At 44.0% G+C, this 17,563-nt stretch overlaps 1 protein-coding gene across 1 annotated transcript in view; it reads right to left on the minus strand.

The window, feature by feature from the left end:
- Positions 1–17,563, minus strand: part of pappa2 (pappalysin 2) — a 103,302-nt gene that overhangs the window by 17,143 nt on the left and 68,596 nt on the right. The window contains exons 16-24 of the mRNA XM_005457971.4: positions 16,050–16,185; positions 15,779–15,953; positions 15,279–15,344; positions 15,097–15,193; positions 14,052–14,229; positions 10,405–10,618; positions 8,732–8,900; positions 1,211–1,343; positions 799–920 (exon numbers count right to left, since the gene is read on the minus strand). Of these exons, the coding sequence (XP_005458028.1) occupies positions 799–920; positions 1,211–1,343; positions 8,732–8,900; positions 10,405–10,618; positions 14,052–14,229; positions 15,097–15,193; positions 15,279–15,344; positions 15,779–15,953; positions 16,050–16,185 (1,290 nt within the window). The remainder of the gene's footprint in view (positions 1–798; positions 921–1,210; positions 1,344–8,731; positions 8,901–10,404; positions 10,619–14,051; positions 14,230–15,096; positions 15,194–15,278; positions 15,345–15,778; positions 15,954–16,049; positions 16,186–17,563) is intronic.

Raw genomic sequence — 17,563 nt, forward strand, 5'->3', positions numbered from 1 at the left:
TGCATCAAGAGTGAATCATGTAAACTGTAGCTCAAATCAACATTTAAGAAACAATAGCTACGCTGTAAAAAATATTGTTGTGACATTGAGACAGCAAGAGGGGTGTCACATTTACAAAGGACCTCCTGGCATACACTCGGTGGTTATTGGCTGGCTGAGGAAGGGGTTGTCAGCTGATCCAGCTCACCTTGGCCTTCCAGGCTATAAATGCTGGTTCAGAAGAACTACTAATTACCACTTTACCTGGCATCAACCTTCCAGTAACAACAAATTTTCTTATTTGAGTAAACTTATTGTGTGGACTCCCTCTTTGTCACATACCTTGAGCTAGTTTGTGACAACATCGTGCCAAAGTTTCTACTTTTTCTTGAGAAAATAAACACAATGTCTGAAATAGGATGGAAAGGAACTATTTTTAACCCAACATTGTGCATGTTACAATATATTGTTTTGCTGAGCTTGGAAAAACCAAAAAAATCTAGTCACACTAGTCAAGTTATGTAATTTGGGATGTCACTTGGGATCGAGTGGTTCTCTAAGAGGCAGTAGGTAAATCTACGATCCTAGAAATCTATGGTTTGGATCTGGGTTGCTTTGGTTTGGAAAATGATGACATGCAAAGTAAAGTACAAACAACTTTTTTCAATTCAGCATTTCGTCATTCATCACAACATTTCAGTACATAGAGGACAAGACCAGAAGATCTCCTGTTTAAGGATGTGTCCACTCCATGTTTGGGTATGTGTTGAACTTCACATTCCCCCAGTATACCGATACTCTACTCCAAAGGTATCTCACCTGAACTTTTTTGGGAACCATCCAGTGTTTCAAAGACTTGACTGTAGTACCATTGGGCAGAACCGCCGGGTCATGTAGGTCCATGTCTACAGCCATAATGCATGTTGGGTAGCATTCAGCACCTAAAAGAAAAAGACCCCACACAAATCAAATAACAATAATCCTAATTCAGAACATTTTCTTTCTTTCATGTATTGTCTGACTTAAAGAAATTGTATGTGTTCCACATATTTATCTAATCTATACTATTAATTTTGTCAGCATTTTTTAAAATGAGAAACACAATAATGTAGAGGTCTAAGAATTATAATAAAGTAGAAAAAATGTAGTGTCCATCCAGATAAGCCAAAACTGATATATATGGTTTCATTTAGTTTCACAGAAAGAATGAAAATCTAAAGGTCACACTCACCAACAGCCATCCCATGGTCACAGCTGTACTCCACAGAGTTGAGATCTGGAGGAGCAGAACAAGATCCCTGGAGATTGGGACACATGACAAATTCTGCTGTCCATTCTCCATCCTTAGTGCAGCGAATTTCAATCTGGAAACAAATACAGGCATTAAAATCCACAATGGAAAGTCTACACTTGTCCCAGTTTGTGCATTTTTGCATGTATACACATGAATCTCACTATAGCAACAAAATACTTGGTGAAAAGTGGAATCAGTAAGCGTCGCTGTAAAATGCTGTGGAAATACAGGTTCATGGCTGTTTGTAGGAATTTGTGGAAGAAACAAAACTGTATGTGAAATCTGAATTTCAGTTATTCCACAGAGCCGAATCCTAGGAGCGATGTCACATGTAAGTGAAAATGATGTGAGCTTCACCAATCCAAATCAGGATGTTGTAGTGATCTAAAACAGCAGTCACCAACCTTTTTTGCGCCATGGACCGGTTTATGTCCGACAATATTAAGGACTGGCCTTTAAGGTGTCGCGGATAAATACAACAAAATAAAAGCAGTACCGCTCCACCCCAAAAAAGAAGATTTATTCATAACACACGGGAAAAGACCCAGGGAAACCGAAAAAAAATAATGATAGAAACCCTGAAGACCATGAATTTCACACCCGAGCCTCAACTCTCGCGGCCCGGTACCAAATGACTCACAGACCGGGGGCCACTGATCTAAAAGATTTACCTTTAAAAAGATAAGAGTCAGTATTAAAATTTAATTTGCTGATTTTATTAGTAATTCAATTTGTGACCATTTTGACTCTTTTAATACGTTGTGGTGGACCACTAGAGGGCTCCACTCACACCCAGTGTTGAGGAAGTGTGTTCTTCTGTTTTGTGGCGCGATATGTCCAGTTGATGTTGGAGACAAATAAAGAAGGAGTGTGAACTGAGAGCTCTGTGTCGTAATGCTTACCTCCACATTGGTGACCCCTGACTCGAGCATGCAACGGGCCGCAGATAACGCAGACTCCGCTTTGGAGGCATCGGCGGCCGCCGGACCTCCGCCTCCTGTTGCAGCTGCGTTCGCTGTGGCGCTGAAACTGCCGGACTTTTGGCTCCATGACCCCCGTCATGGTTCGTGCACGTGGAGGCTCAGTTCGCCCTTCGCGGCATCTCGGCTGACGACACGAAGTATCACCATGTGGTGGCCTCACTCGACCCGCTGGCCACCCGCCGCGCGATGCCGCTCCTCCGGGACCCACCCGCCCAAGGGAAATACGCCGCCCTTAAAGAGCTGCTTCTTCGGCGCTATGCCCTCTCCGACGCTGAACGAGCCGAAAAGCTCCTCAACCTGTCAGGCTTGGGTGGCGGTACCGCGCTCGAGCTCATGGAGAACATGCTGTCGTTGCTCGGGCCGGATGACGGGGGATTCCTCTTCGCCCACCTCTTCCTCCGCCAGCTACCGGCCGCCGTGAGAGCCGTCCTCGCAAACTCCCCGCTTCTGCCTGCGAAGGATTATCGCTCCCTGGCTGAAGAAGCGGATCGCATTCTCCTGGCTAGCCGCACTTTCAACGTTCACGCCGTGGCTACGGACTCGCCGGCGACGCCTTCCACGCCACCACCTGCCTCCCCCAGAGCATCCGCCCCTTGCTGACGGCAGGGATTGCTACACGCCGGCACGGCGGCAAGAACATCTGTTTCTACCATCAGCGATTTGGCGACAGAGCGCGTCGCTGCCTGCCGCCTTGCGCTTTCTCGGCCCAGGGAAATGGACCCGCCAGCGCGCCGTAGCAGCCGCGACCGCTGGCAATACAGAGAGGCTGCTCTTCATAGAGGACTCGCGCTCCGGGAGACGTTTTCTCGTGGACTCCGGCTCCCAGAAGAGCCTCCTTCCCCCTACCGCTGCCGACGGACTAGCAGCGAACTGTGGGCCGCAGCTCCTGGCAGCTAATGGCTCTCCCATCAAAACGTTTGGGGAAAGGTTGGTGACTGTTTGTTTTCATGGCCGGGATTTCCAGTGGAACTTTGTTGTTGCCGCTAGCTCTGTACCTATTTTAGGTGCTGATTTTCTGTGCGCTCACGGACTGCTTGTCGATGTTGCTAACAGATGTTTAATTGATGCTCTTTCGTTTTCTTCGCTGCCATGTTTTACACGGGCCGCCGAACCCCTAATTCGGGCTAATGTAGTGACCTCCGGGGATGCTTTTCAGCGTTTGCTTTCAGAGTTTCCATCGCTGTCTGTCCCTGATTTCTCTGGCGCGGTAACGAAGCATGGGGTTGAGCATTATATTCCCACGGTCGGGCCCCCGGTGTTCGCGCGCGCGCGCCGCCTCGACCCCGCGAAACTGTCCGTCGCTCGGGAAGAGTTTGCAGCCATGGAGCGCCTTGGCATTGTACAGCGTTCGAACAGTGCATGGGCCTCTCCGCTTCACATGGTGCCCAAATCAGACGGTCGGTGGCGGCCGTGCGGAGATTTCCGCCGTTTAAATAATGCCACGGAGAATGACCGTTACCCCATCCCCCACATTCAGGATTTTTCTGCCAACCTCGCTGGAATGTCGATTTTCTCTAAAATTGACTTGGTGCGGGGGTATCACCAGGTTCCCGTGCGCGCCGAAGACGTCCCTAAGACCGCTGTCATTACCCCCTTCGGCTTGTTCGAGTTTTTGCGCATGCCGTTTGGCCTGAAAGGTGCCGCCCAGACCTTTCAGCGGCTGATGGACTCAGTTTTGCGTGGGCTGCCGTTCGTTTTTGTTTATCTGGACGATATATTGGTGGCCAGCTGCTCAGCGAGCCAGCACGAGTCCCATCTGCGCCAGGTTTTCCAGCGTTTGGCAGCGCACGGCCTGATCATCAACCCTTCCAAGTGCCAGTTTGGGTTGCCTGTTCTGGATTTCCTCGGGCACCGCATTTCCGCTGAAGGTGTGGTTCCGTTGCCCGACAGAGTCCAGGCCGTTTCAGCTTTTCCACGCCCCACGTCGGTTAAAGCGTTGCAGGAGTTCTTGGGGATGATAAATTTTTACAACCGCTTTCTCCCCAGAGCTGCCCACCTGCTGCAGCCACTCTATGCTGCCTTAAAAGGTAAAACAGCCAAAGATCCGGTTGACTGGCTGCCGGAACGCATCCATGCGTTTTCCGCAGCCAAGTCTGCGCTGGCTGACGCCGCCCTGCTGGCACACCCGCTCCCATCGGCGGAGATCGCGTTGACCACCGACGCGTCCGACGTGGCAGTGGGTGGGGTGTTGGAACAGCGGGTTTCAGGTCTCTGGCAACCGCTCGCCTTTTTCAGTCGTACGCTCCGGGATGCCGAACGCAAGTACAGTGTTTTTGACAGGGAGTTGCTAGCCCTGCACCTCGCGACACGGCATTTTCGTTTTTTCCTCGAGGGTCGCAACTTTACTGCGTACGTTGACCACAAACCTTTGACGGTTGCGATGTCCAAGGTCTCTGACCCATGGAGCGCACGCCAGCAGCGCCAGTTGGCGGCCATTTCGGAGTTTACCACAGACATTCAGCACGTGGCTGGTAAGTCCAATCACGTCGCTGACTGTCTGTCACGTGTGTTGGTTTCTCCAGTGTATGTCGGCGTCGACTACGCTGCCATGGCCGCCGAGCAGCATGCTGACCCGGACATCCTGGCGCTTCAGTCAATGAAAACGGGCCTCGTGCTGGAGGACACCCCGGTGTGGGACGGCGGTCCGCGCCTTCTTTGCGACGTTTCTACCGGCCGCCCCCGCCCGGTGGTTCCCCTTTCGTGGCGTCGTCGTGTTTTTGACTCGGTGCATGCCCTCTCTCATCCCGGCGTCCGGGCCTCGGTCAAGCTGGTCAGCGCCAGGTTCGTTTGGCCGGGCCTTCGCAAGACGGTGAAAGAATGGGCGGCGGTTTGTGTCCCATGCCAACGCTCAAAAATCCACCGGCACACGCAGGCACCCCTCGAACCTTTCCGTATCCCCGGTCGGCGTTTCGATCACGTTCATGTGGACCTGGTTGGTCCCTTGCCGCAGTCACAGGGTTTCACGCACCTTTTGACTGTGGTGGACCGCACAACCAGGTGGCCGGAGGTGGTGCCACTGGCGTCCACGACAGCGGCGACGGTGGCCAGAGCGTTTTTGTCGACGTGGGTTTCCCGTTTCGGTCCCCCTGCTGACATTACCTCGGACAGGGGCCCACAGTTTGTTTCTGAGCTTTGGTCTGCTATGGCTGACGGCTTGGGGGTCAAGGTCCACCGCACCACAGCATACCACCCGCAAGCTAACGGGATGTGCGAAAGGTTTCACCGGTCTCTTAAGGCCGCGCTCCGGGCTTCCTTAACAGGTGGCGACTGGGTCGACCGTCTTCCGTGGGTTTTGCTGGGATTGCGTAGCGCGGTTAAAGAAGACCTCGGGGTTTCCCCGGCTGAACTGGTCCTCGGCCAGCCCCTCCGGGTCCCCGGGGAATTCTTGCCTGAGAGCCCTCCCCCATGTTTTGATCCCTCTTTGTTGCCTTTTCGCCCCCCGAAAGGCTCGTTTCCTGTTCCTGGTCCCGTGCACCACTGCCTGCCTGACACTTTTGTTCCGAGTTCGTTGGACTCTGCTCGTTTCGTTTTCGTCAGGCACGATGCCCATAGGACTCCGCTGCGTCCCCCATATGACGGGCCGTACAGGGTTCTTAAACCAGGCAACAAACATTTCATTTTGGACTTTGGCGGTCGGCAGGAGGTTGTCTCTGTTGACAGACTTAAGCCTGCACATGTTATGCAAGAGGATCAGGTGATCCCGGCCCAGGCCCCTCGTCGCGGCCGCCCACCTGCCACCGGGCTGCTGGATTCTGTTTTTTCCCCCAGGAGTGATCCACAATCACCGGAGTCCAAGTCGTCTGCAGCTTTTTCTGACCGCCAGTGCCAGCCTCGCTTCCGGGCTGGGTTGCCCTCTGTCAGTTCCCCACCCCCCCGGTTCAGCCGTTCCGGCCGTTTGCTTAGGCCCCGGGTCCTGGACTAGTTCTGCTGGGTGTTCGGGGGGGCATGTGTGGTGGACCACTAGAGGGCTCCACTCACACCCAGTGTTGAGGAAGTGTGTTCTTCTGTTTTGTGGCGCGATATGTCCAGTTGATGTTGGAGACAAATAAAGAAGGAGTGTGAACTGAGAGCTCTGTGTCGTAATGCTTACCTCCACAACGTAATGTTTATTTATTGCCTTTTAACTATTGTTAATAAATTGTTAATTGACAGTCAGTATTGTTAATTAATGCTGATCAGGTTTTTCCAAGTTAATATGTGAACTCTGTGTACATATTTCATAATTAAGACAGGGTAAATCTTCTGTATCATTTGTGTTATATGGAATTAGCAGAGGTCAATATTGCAAAAAACGTGAACCAACAGTATTATTTGTTAAATCAGTGGTTCCCAAACTTTTTTTTGCCAGGCCCCCCTTTGTTTTACAAGAAAAATGTTCGCGCCCCCCCATCACCTAACACCCCCCCCCCGCACAAACGCATCCTCCAAACACACACACCCATATTTTGTTTACAAACTCCATTGCGGTTTATTTCACACCTCAAACATTTAGTAAACAATTAAGCAAATACAAGTAAACGGCAATAAATTACAGGTAGTAATAAAATATACTACTAACTCTTTTACGCTGCGTCCACACCTACACGGGTATTTTTGAAAACGCAGCTGTTTCTATGCGTTTGGGCTTTTCGTCAACACGTAAACGGCGTTGCGATTCACCGAAAACGGAGATTATTTAAAACTCCTTTTTTGCGTTTATGTGTGGACGAGGATTACAGAGTTCGTCACGCAAGGACAAAGGTATGTGCCTCTTTTCACGTCACGCTGTGCGCCACGTTATTGTTTACATGAGATGAATTGCAGAATGGCAGATAGAGACAAAATACTGTTACTGTTAATCTGCAGTTTTTACACGCTTACATACACACGCAGTTACTGTCCCTCCATTTAGAAAGGCAGAGGCGTCACGGTGTAATTATTTTACGTGTAGTTGTTTTTTTTCCTGTGTAATAATATTCAACATTGCTATCAATACATTTTTCAAGGCCTCTCTGTGCAAAATGGGTTCAAAAACATAAACAGCTGTGGGATACTGTTTGTCCGTGATTTGAACGGGGGGAACAAATTACGGCAGGATCAGCCTGATATTATTTGTATCCCACTGTAACTTTACTGCATAAAGAGCTAACATGTCCAAAACGTCAGGAGTAGTTAGTCATTACAAGAAGTGTTTGTGAACTAAAAATCAAGAATGTGGGATACTGTTTGTCCGTGATTTGAACAGCCCAGCGCTGCTCCCGACGCAGGGAAAACTAATTTTGCAGGGGAGACCTACCTTGGCACTTGTGCAGGTGAAGCCAAAGGGAAGATATGTTTCACCATATTTTCTAGTCTTTGGCTTGGAAGGAAGTTGGTTTGGAAACACATTTGGGGATGCTTCATCTCCTGTTTTGCGTTTGTGTGGGAGCCCCGTCAAAAACCTGTCCAGTATGCTAGCAGTGTCCAAGCTTTCTTTTTTTTTTTTCTTTTCATACCGCGCCCCCCCCTGCAATGGGTCCGCGCCCCCCTAGGGGCGGGCCCCACACTTTGGGAACCTCTGTGTTAAATGATAAAAGTTACATTTTGTTACCTTTTTGAGGTATTGATTCCTGTCTAGATTTTAATATTAATGTTGGTGCAGTATCAGTTTTTCTCTGCAAGATATGAGTCTTCTTGTCTGTTGTGTTTTGTATTTGTTTTTTGGTTATTACTGTTTTTTAGTTATGTGTCCTGTTTCACTGTTATTTGCTGTTTTTCTCATTGTTTATGCCCGTGTAGATTACATGCACTTAATCCTTTGTGTAGATACAGTCCTGTCTGTCTCTTAGTCATCATCAAAGTGGATCTTTTTAATCTCCTGTGTGAATCTGCACCTTCCTATATGAAAAACTTTGATTACTTTTTAGAATAATTATTTTGTGTTAAGTGTGTTTTCTATTTAAAAAAGCATTGTTTTTTCAGAGCATTGTTTTCTCTGGCCTTTATAAAATGATTATATAGTAGAGTTGGTTTGACCATGATGCTGTCCACAGTCTGGAATCCTGTTGGCAGGACACATTTTTAAACATTTATAATGACAGCCATTGTTGAGGTTTTGTCAGACTTCACTTACCCTGCATAAGAGCTGCTGGATGACCTCAAAATGATTCCTCTAGAAGCCTGGGGCAATACGTATATGTCAAGGTGTAACTAATGCATTAGCCATGAACACTGCCATTGCAGTTACTGTACTATGTGAGGAGTCAGGCATTGTTTGATTTGTGAAACTGACGTGTACAGCATGACTTGGAGTAGAGGTGTTAGACCACTTTTCTCTTCGGCTTTTTGACAAAACATTGAATAACATGCAGCTTACCGAACTCAACTGACACTCAGAATCACTCTCCTTGTGATCGATCTAAAAGTGTTTTGATAGTCATGATTGTGCTCAGAACACTTCTGTACAACTACAAGCACTTTGAGGTGCTAAATAAATTAACAGCTGTTGAAACCTTACATTTTTTGTTGTGTCGGAGCACTGAAGGGTGCAAACGGTGTCATAGTACAGGCCATTGGTGCAGGTGTACATGCCCTGGAATAGATCAGGTGGGGCTGGGCACGATATCGGCTCGCAGCCAGTTTCCTCCCACTGCCCTCCTTCCAGACACTCTAACTTGAAGTGCTTCCTACAGACAACAGTGAATACACACAGCTCTCAATGACCCAAATTATCACAAGACGTCATCCAGTTTAACACACACTGCTGTTTTGCGTGAAGCCATAAGGAAGGTTTACAAATAAGACATTGACCAGACAACTGAACACATTACATGGAAAAATGTTGGGATGTACTGAAAGCATGTGTTGTAAGAAACGCTGAACACACAACAGTGTCCGTTCTACAGTAAACAATATTTCCTGTGTGCTGCATGTTGGGTGTAAATGCTACAGTGTGTGTTATAATATTTATGTGGGTACATCTGTCAAAGGTAAAAGTAAAAAGCCTGTTTAAAGCTCTTTAATAGCGGCTGCCTTTTACTTTCACATGCTGAACTAATAAAGCATCAGGGGTTATTAAAATGTTTACTCATGTCGGAGGAAGCATAACTCATAAAGACACCCAGCTGCAAATGGAACTTACAAATAAAAAGTTGTTCATTGGATTGCAAATAAATTTAGGGTAATCTACCCATCCATCCATTTTCTTGTACTGATCCAATCTAAATGTCATAGAGCGAGAGGCGGGGCACATCCTGGACAGGCTAATGGATCCCACTCACATTCATATCTGTGGTAAATTTAGAATCACTAATTTAGGTGAGAGAAAAAAATGTTTAAAATACAAGCTTTCTATGATATCAAATGGCCTTTTTGTATGGTATTTATTAATCTGCTTTCAAATACAAGACCATACAGTGAGTGAAATACAGCAATACTGTATTGTACATGAAGTTCACATCCTGAATCCTCCAACGCCATCTGAAATGCGTGAAGAAAGCCGACTCATGAAGCAGGATATAAACTTACGCCACAGGCTGCATCTCCTGTTAGGAAACCCTCATTTCATTATAAACATGGGAACTGTTTTCAGTAATGAGCAGTTACTTGGGGAATACAACTGGCAAAGGAATGACGAGGCCCAGTTAGCAGCAGTACATATTTTATTGGACCCTAATGTGAGTTTGCTCCCAAACTGAATATAGTTATGTGGATGATGGGCCAAAGAATACCTCTTAAAAGCTGTATACTCATTGATATTTAAAACTTTCCCCTTTGGGTTCTGGGTGTTCATGGGATGCATTGTTACAACAGTGAATAAGAAAAAAAATCTAAAGCAAAGATCCTAATTTTATGAACTAGTGCGTAATGGGAATCTTGTAAAGTAAAGGAAAAGAGAGAATTTCCTCCATTACGCATGGAGGCATGTGTAATTAAACACTGTATTTAATTTGGTTTGTCTATGCTGACTAGTGTCCCATTTGGATATAACAAATAAACGCCTGAAATAAAAACTTTTCCCATTGATAATTTAAGGAATCATTCAGAAGACAGAACGCCTGGAATTAGAATAAGAAGAAGATTTTTTGTGCGTGTTTCAAGCTTTATGCTGCAATTAATACTTAAATAGTGAATGAACTTTGTCTAATGCTACTCTGTTGACTGTAGTGCCAGCATTTCCGCCCAACTTACCGTCGTATCTTCTTTTTGAGGCTCCCTAACACATAGAAGCCTGGGTTGCATTTGTAACGGCAGACAGAGCCAACATCGTGCCCTGAAGCCAGACAGTCTGCTGTTAGCAGCTTGGCATTGGATATGATTGGCACCTCTGGACATTCTATCTTGCAGTAGGCCTCCGGGAAAGACCACAGCCCGTCCTCCAAACACGCCAATCTGTCACTGTCACCTAGGGAGGAGAGAGGGAGAGGAAGGCAGAGGGGAGGTGAAGGATATACATATACATACATATACACACATACATATACACACATACATACATATATATATATAGATATATATATATAGATATATATATATATATATATATATATATATGTATATGTGTGTGTGTATATAGATACACATAGATAGATAGATAGATAGATAGATATACATAACCATCTTAAGCGCCTGTAATGCTGGAACTGTGCAGCCATAAAAGTACAGTATTCTATAATATACAATAAAACACAGGGGGGGGAACAAGTACGTAAAAGTTTCATAGCTCTGTCTTGTACAGTTATGAGCAGATTGAAACTTCACTGTTGCCCATAGCTAATATTTTGGCCCCACATGAAGGATGAGTATTGTTATGTGTGGACCATGGTAACACTCTAAACCTTTTATTAGGTCTTTTATTAGGTCCATAAAATGTAATGAATCTTTAACATGGAATCTCATTTTTCAAGTTTTGGAATAATGAAAAATGCATTACAGCTGTACTGGTGCACCCTGAATATATTTTTGTGAACTTCATAGTGTGTTTTCAGTGCTGAGTAATACACAATGGCCTTCAAATATACTCCACAGAACCAAAAGCCACAAACAGAATTATTTCAGCACAATCTGTATTTAGATCAGGAATCCATGGGTCTTACTGCTGACTCTACTACAACATTTCACTGTGGCTTTCCAACCGCAAACACAAGTGTGTGGACATCACGCTCATTCCATTTAATCACTTCAAGAAGCGGCTGCTGCATTGCATAACCTTACTAAATAATCTCTACTGGTTATTCTATGCTTGTGTCCTAATTGTGGGTGCCACAGGCAATATTTGTTCTCTATGGTCTTGATGCACGTGAGCTTTATAAAAACACTGTGGGAATCTAAGTACGAGGAAGTTGTGTGGTGTCTATGTGTGCGTGCAAAGGGGACAGGAACATGCCATATAGATGTTTCTCTTAGAGTTCATCCTGAATTTCAATAACAATTCTGTCAAGAACACTTTAGTCAAAATAGGACTGTTATTCCATCTGCAGTTTATATTTGGCGGCATGGTTCTATTCTGAAACCTCCTCATGTGCATGGAAAGTTAATAGAAAGTGAGAGAAGCAGCAGGACCCATTCACACAACAAAACAGGTATGACAATGGACATAACACTTAAGTCAGAAAACTCTGGGCTTGATGTGGGTTGCAAAGCAAACTGCAGATAAGCCAGCAAATAAAATGTGCGAGAAGAGATTTGACAATAGGACAGACAGAAGGGTATCTGCCAGGAGAGCTGGCTGAACTTGACACTTTGGCCTGCCCGAGCTAGCAAAGTTTCATGAAACCACCTAATATTTAATTGGCCGTAAAGCTTCATGGAACATCAACGGGAAGAGCAATCCTAACTGAGAGCATAAGTTTGTAAATAACATTCCAAAGTGATTTCAGTCAACCATGCAGATTAGATGCTCCTTTCTGAGCTGCTCTTCTGAACAAATGTGCTTTAAATAAACAGCTATATCTGACTGCCAGTAGCTAAAACCACTTCATCTTCTGGAGTTTAGTTGGTGAAAGCATTGTGCTGTGATCCTTAGACTGTTGTAACTCCAGCAGCTCAGTCATAAAGCGGTTTAAAAGATTATTAGCAAAAGTCATCAAAATAATAGAAATTACAGAAACAAAGCATGTTTTAAGCAGGATGTCTGTCCTTGCCATTGCCATTGGAAAGAGATTCATTCTATTCATCAGTTTTTTTAGCTACTTTAAGTGTTTAAGATTTCTTTGGTTCCTTTCTTCAGTATCTAAAAGTATAATGGGAGACAGATCCTTCAGCTTTCAGGAACTGTGGTGTCACCCTTTCTACTTTAAAGATTGGGCTTAAAACTTTCCTTTTTGATGAAGCTTTTAGCTAGAGCTTCCTCATAGGGTTTCATCTATGTTTAAATATTGGTTGGTATTTTTGAAGAGTCTTTGCCTTACAACAGGGGTGGGCAACTCCAGGCCTTGAGGGCCGGTGTCCTGCAGGTTTTAGATGTGTCCTTGATCCAACACAGCTAATTTAAATGGCTAAATGACCTCCTCAACATGTCTTGAAGTTCTCCAGAGGCCTGGGAATGAACTAATCATGTGATTCAGGTGTGTTGACCCAGGGTGATATCTAAAACCTGCAGGACACCGGGCCCTCGAGGCCTGGAGTTGCCCATCCCTGCCTTACAATATAAAAATTAATGAATTCAATTGAATTTGTTATCTACAAGAATTGCCCCAAGACAACAGACTAGGTACCTAATTTTCCCAGACAGTAATATGAATAAATATGGAAAAAAGTTGCTAAATCAAAAAATGTTTTCCACATTAAAAATGTCTCATTAAGAACTCATTACTCTTTTGCTTCTTACTGGGAACAGCAACCAGTAATACATTTCAGACTGTCACTTCTAGTTTTATTTCTTATAATGCTGCCAACAAATTAAGCTTCAGTTCAGGATAGTTTACATAGTTTACAGCCAACTACTTAGTCGAGCCACATTTTTGAGGCAGGAAAGTATAGCGCCCCAGAAGTGATGTTACATATTACGTGATTCGTTTAGGGTTCATTATTCAGTTTCAAATGCACAACCAACTTCAGCAGAATCCAACTGTTGGGTGCAAGCACAGATGCAGCTGCTTGGCCTGCCTGTGACAGTGGTAACTATGGTTACTCTTCGCTTGTTGCTGTGGATCCGTCTATGCTGCAGTAAATATTTCTACTACTATTTCTCATTTCTAATCTGCGTCTTTCATATACAGCCACTATATTAAAACCCCATGGCCACCCTACGGGGTGGCTCATCTACTGATCAGAAGGATGGCGGTTCGATCCCTGTCTGCTCTGGTCTGCATGCTAAATATCCTTGGGCAAGATATTAACCCCAGGTTGCTCTCTGATACATTCATTGGAGTGTGAATGTTACATAGAAAGCAATTAAAAAAGCACAGATAAAAAAGTGCTTGTGTGAATGGGTGAATGAGGCATGCTGTATAAAGCGTTTTAATGATCCAGGAGAGTAGAAAAGCGCTATGAAAGAATCAGTCCATTTACCATTTATACACCACATGTGATCAGAAACAGTTGCTTCAATGCAAAGTTCAGTTATGAAAAGGAAAGCAGAGGTGAATAAATGGCAGTTGTATTGCAATTATGAGAGGTGTGTGCCCCTTTGAATTTTGTTTAATGCAGACCTTAGTCAAACTGAACCACTGTTAATTTCACCTCTGTTTGTCCTGTTATGAAGTGTGTGAAAAAAGTCCTAGGATCAGAGTTTATAATGATAGATTTGCAAGGTACTGCAAAACTGACTGCTTGTGAGGTAATGCAAAATTAGTGTGCAGGATAGTTGAAGTATGAAATGTATAGCCATGAGCTACCTTGTAAAGTGGCTGGTGATCCACAGGTGAAGGAGCACTGTTTGCCAAACGTGGTTCCCCAAGGACAACTGAATATGGCGTGGTAGACATAAGACTGATCAGGAAAGCCACAGTCTACGGGCTGACAGCTAACGACACGATCCCATGAACCATGGAAACACTCCAGTTCTGCCTTTCTCTGGAATTAAAACAGGAAGGTGTGACAGGAAAAAAGACAAGACAATAAATCTGTGAAGCAGGTGATGAGAGTATTTTACTATTGTAGAATAATGGATGTATTATTTTCTACATTTTCCATGCAGAGTAAAATACCATCAACAATCTTCTAATTTTTGGACAGCAAGTTGTGTAAGTGGTCCTTACATACTGTTGCAGAGATAGATGCTCATATTAAACATGCCCAAAGTCCCATCTGATGAGGTTAGTGCGGGTACAAGTTCGTCTTTTGTACCCATGTCTCTGTATGACCTCACTCAGAGTGAATATCCATAACATGTCCATCTCAGGCTTCTCATTTCTCGAGATGTGACCAGAGCAGCCCCACCCACCTGACATACAAACCTTTTGTTTTCAAGGGACAGCCAATCATAAATCAGGGCTGTCAAACCCATTTTACATTGTGGGCACACTTTGATCTTAAGTGAGCCAGATGAGTGAAACTCCGCTCTCTGTCAGTGAAAAAAGTTTATACTGAGATATCTTAATATAAGAAATAGACACACAATTTCAACAGCAAGTTGTAAGAAATAAAGGTGTAACATTTTCAAAACAGTTTTTGTAACCAATTTCCTAGAATATTATGTAATTATAAAACAGAAGAGGTCAGTTTTTGTGAACCAATTGTAAAAAAAAAACCCCATACATTTCTATAGTCAACAGTGAAAAAACATGAACATTTTTGTTATTTAATTGTTTATCTATTATTTAACTACTTTGATGTAGTATGAACGGCATGTAGAGCAAAAAAGGTTTTCAAAATGATAAGATCAAGATGATAAGTTAACATTCAACATTCGGTGATAATGCAACACAATATCCAGTTTACCTGGTGGGGTGGGATCCGTCTGCCATTGAGGACTGTAATACTGAAACCTCTGTGGCACTGAACAGTGCAGCGATAGGCCTCGCCTCCTCCTGTACACCTACAGAGACACACTGATATATAGATAGTTCTTTTGTTTGTTGCTTCAGCTCTCTAATTATTCATTTTCATTCCAAATGACCTACCTGACAGAGGCGTGCTCTATATGAGGAGAACTACAGCTGTCAACCTGACATGGCTGCCTCAGACAGCTATTGCAGGGGTGGAGGGAGGAAAGTAGAAAAGCAGATGGGTAAGTGGCAGGGAGACATGCAGAATAAACAAAAAGCTATCCCAACGTCCTCTGATCAATACTTGTGACCCAGATGGTAACTTTTGGAAGGTCTAATTTTGGCTATTTGTCTATAGCAAAAAAAAAATTGTGCCAAAAAGATATCTCCAGTTTTGTTGATTATTTAGCTGCTCATCGTGATCCAAAAATGTAGGAATGCACTACCAAAGTCATCAATCTCAAATCTATATTATTTGGCTTTTTAAAATGTTTTAAATCTGAATGAATATCTCGATTAAATATTATGGAATGGGTGCAAAAAAACGTGCGGTATTATAATTTTCCCTTCTATGCTATGTATGTGTGTGTGTGTTAAGTAGATAGTTGTGGGAGAGCCCACCCTCTGATGCGCACCCGGTCAGGGCGAAGGTGCTGAAGTGGCAGGAGGTCCTCAGAGCTACCCCTCCCACTGCCACAGTGGGGGAGGAAAGGAGGAGGATAACAGAGGACGTGAGGAAGAATGGCTGAGAGAGGTCGTGCGTCACGTTCACCACCAATGGGTTTCGATGGCATGAGAGGTCATGTGTGCCTGAAGAAATGGAAAGGTTTCAAAGATACAGCCCTTAGCTTATGCTGAATTCTCTGTTGCTTTCTAACTTTGTTTGAAAGATTACAAATGAAGTACCTAATGTGTGGTTCTTGCCAGCAGTGTCAGAGAGGAGAATGGTGACTGTCCTTCGACACTGCTCCCTAGACCATGATCCATCTGACGCCAGGTAGACCATCACAGAGGCTGCCACTCCAGGATGGGCAAAACCCACCTGTTGCATTGATAATATCAGGTAAAAGGCTCAAAGAAAGAAAAACAACATACTATGAACAGAATGTAGTTTTAGGGAGACAAGATCTCTGAGTTGCTGGCCACTGGACCTCGTTTACAAATATGTGAAAACATTCTTATCCAGCATGTAAAATCACTGCATGACATGTGCACACCAGCCATCTTTGTTCTTACCATGGTGTAAAAGTTAGTAAATCAGACTCATTCTAAATCATGCGCATACTGCATATTATTAACTTTCTCAAGACAGCCAGGTCTTTGTTCGTATGGATTAGAGGCACGTCTAAATATCTTATTTAATTATAAACAAAATCACGTAAGAAAATATTGATAGATCACAGATTTATCAATATGAACAGATTCATATGAAGAAATCTGTATGCATAGATTATGCATCTGTTAGTAAACGAGGCCTTTCACTGTACAGGAATTACATTGTACAGTAAGTGTTTCTAGAGTAAGTGATTTTGGAGTTTCAATTTGTAGTTATATATTTGACTACAAATAGGATGTTTAGGGTTTAATCTTGGTACTGGGGATACTGAGCTTTCAATGTTGTAATATTTTTGCTCTTGGGTTATTTCTTGTTTTACTTTGATAGTTGTCTCTTGTACATTTTTTTTTACATTTTTACATTTCACTTCCTCCCCTGTCTCATTACCCAGATTGACTGCACCTGTTTAATTTTTCCCCAGCTGTGTCCACTTTCCCTAATTAGCCGTGTTTGTTTACATACCTGCCTGTCTATGAATCTGTGTTTGTGTTCCTTTTGCCTGCAACTGCAAAGTGTGGCTATGGCTCAAGGAGCTCGAACAGGGTATCTACTAATCAGCATGTTAGTGTTTTTATCTATGGCTGCTCCAATCTTTGTGCCAAAGTGTCCTTGGGCAACATTCTGAACACTGAGTTCCTCTTTGCATGTTCATCAGAGTGCAAATGTTACATAGAAAGCAAAAAGTGTACCAGTGCTTGAGACATACTGAATAACATGCTATATATGAACAAACCCATTACCATTTCTCAACCTTTGACACTTGGAGCATCTCTAAGCTCTGGTCTACTTTTTTCTCTGCCTGATCAAGGTAGAATCTAAACTGATTTTTGTTGCACACTTTCTGTAATGCTTTTACAGCCACCTGTAAAGCATGCAGAATCTGGGTGTGTCATACTTAAGCAATAGATTCTGGGTTCAGTATCACTTTAAAGAAACATTAAAGGAGAAATGAGAATGGGATTCCAAATGAAGGTGCAAGACTGTTAAATTACAGAGCAGGTAGAGATGGGGATGATGGAATGGCAGAGTTATGCTTTTCAGACAGCACAAGAACAGATATTTAGGGAAAAGGTCGCTTTTCAGA

The sequence above is a fragment of the Oreochromis niloticus genome, linkage group LG18, assembly GCF_001858045.2.
Source record: "Oreochromis niloticus isolate F11D_XX linkage group LG18, O_niloticus_UMD_NMBU, whole genome shotgun sequence".
NCBI classification, from domain to species: domain Eukaryota; kingdom Metazoa; phylum Chordata; class Actinopteri; order Cichliformes; family Cichlidae; genus Oreochromis; species Oreochromis niloticus.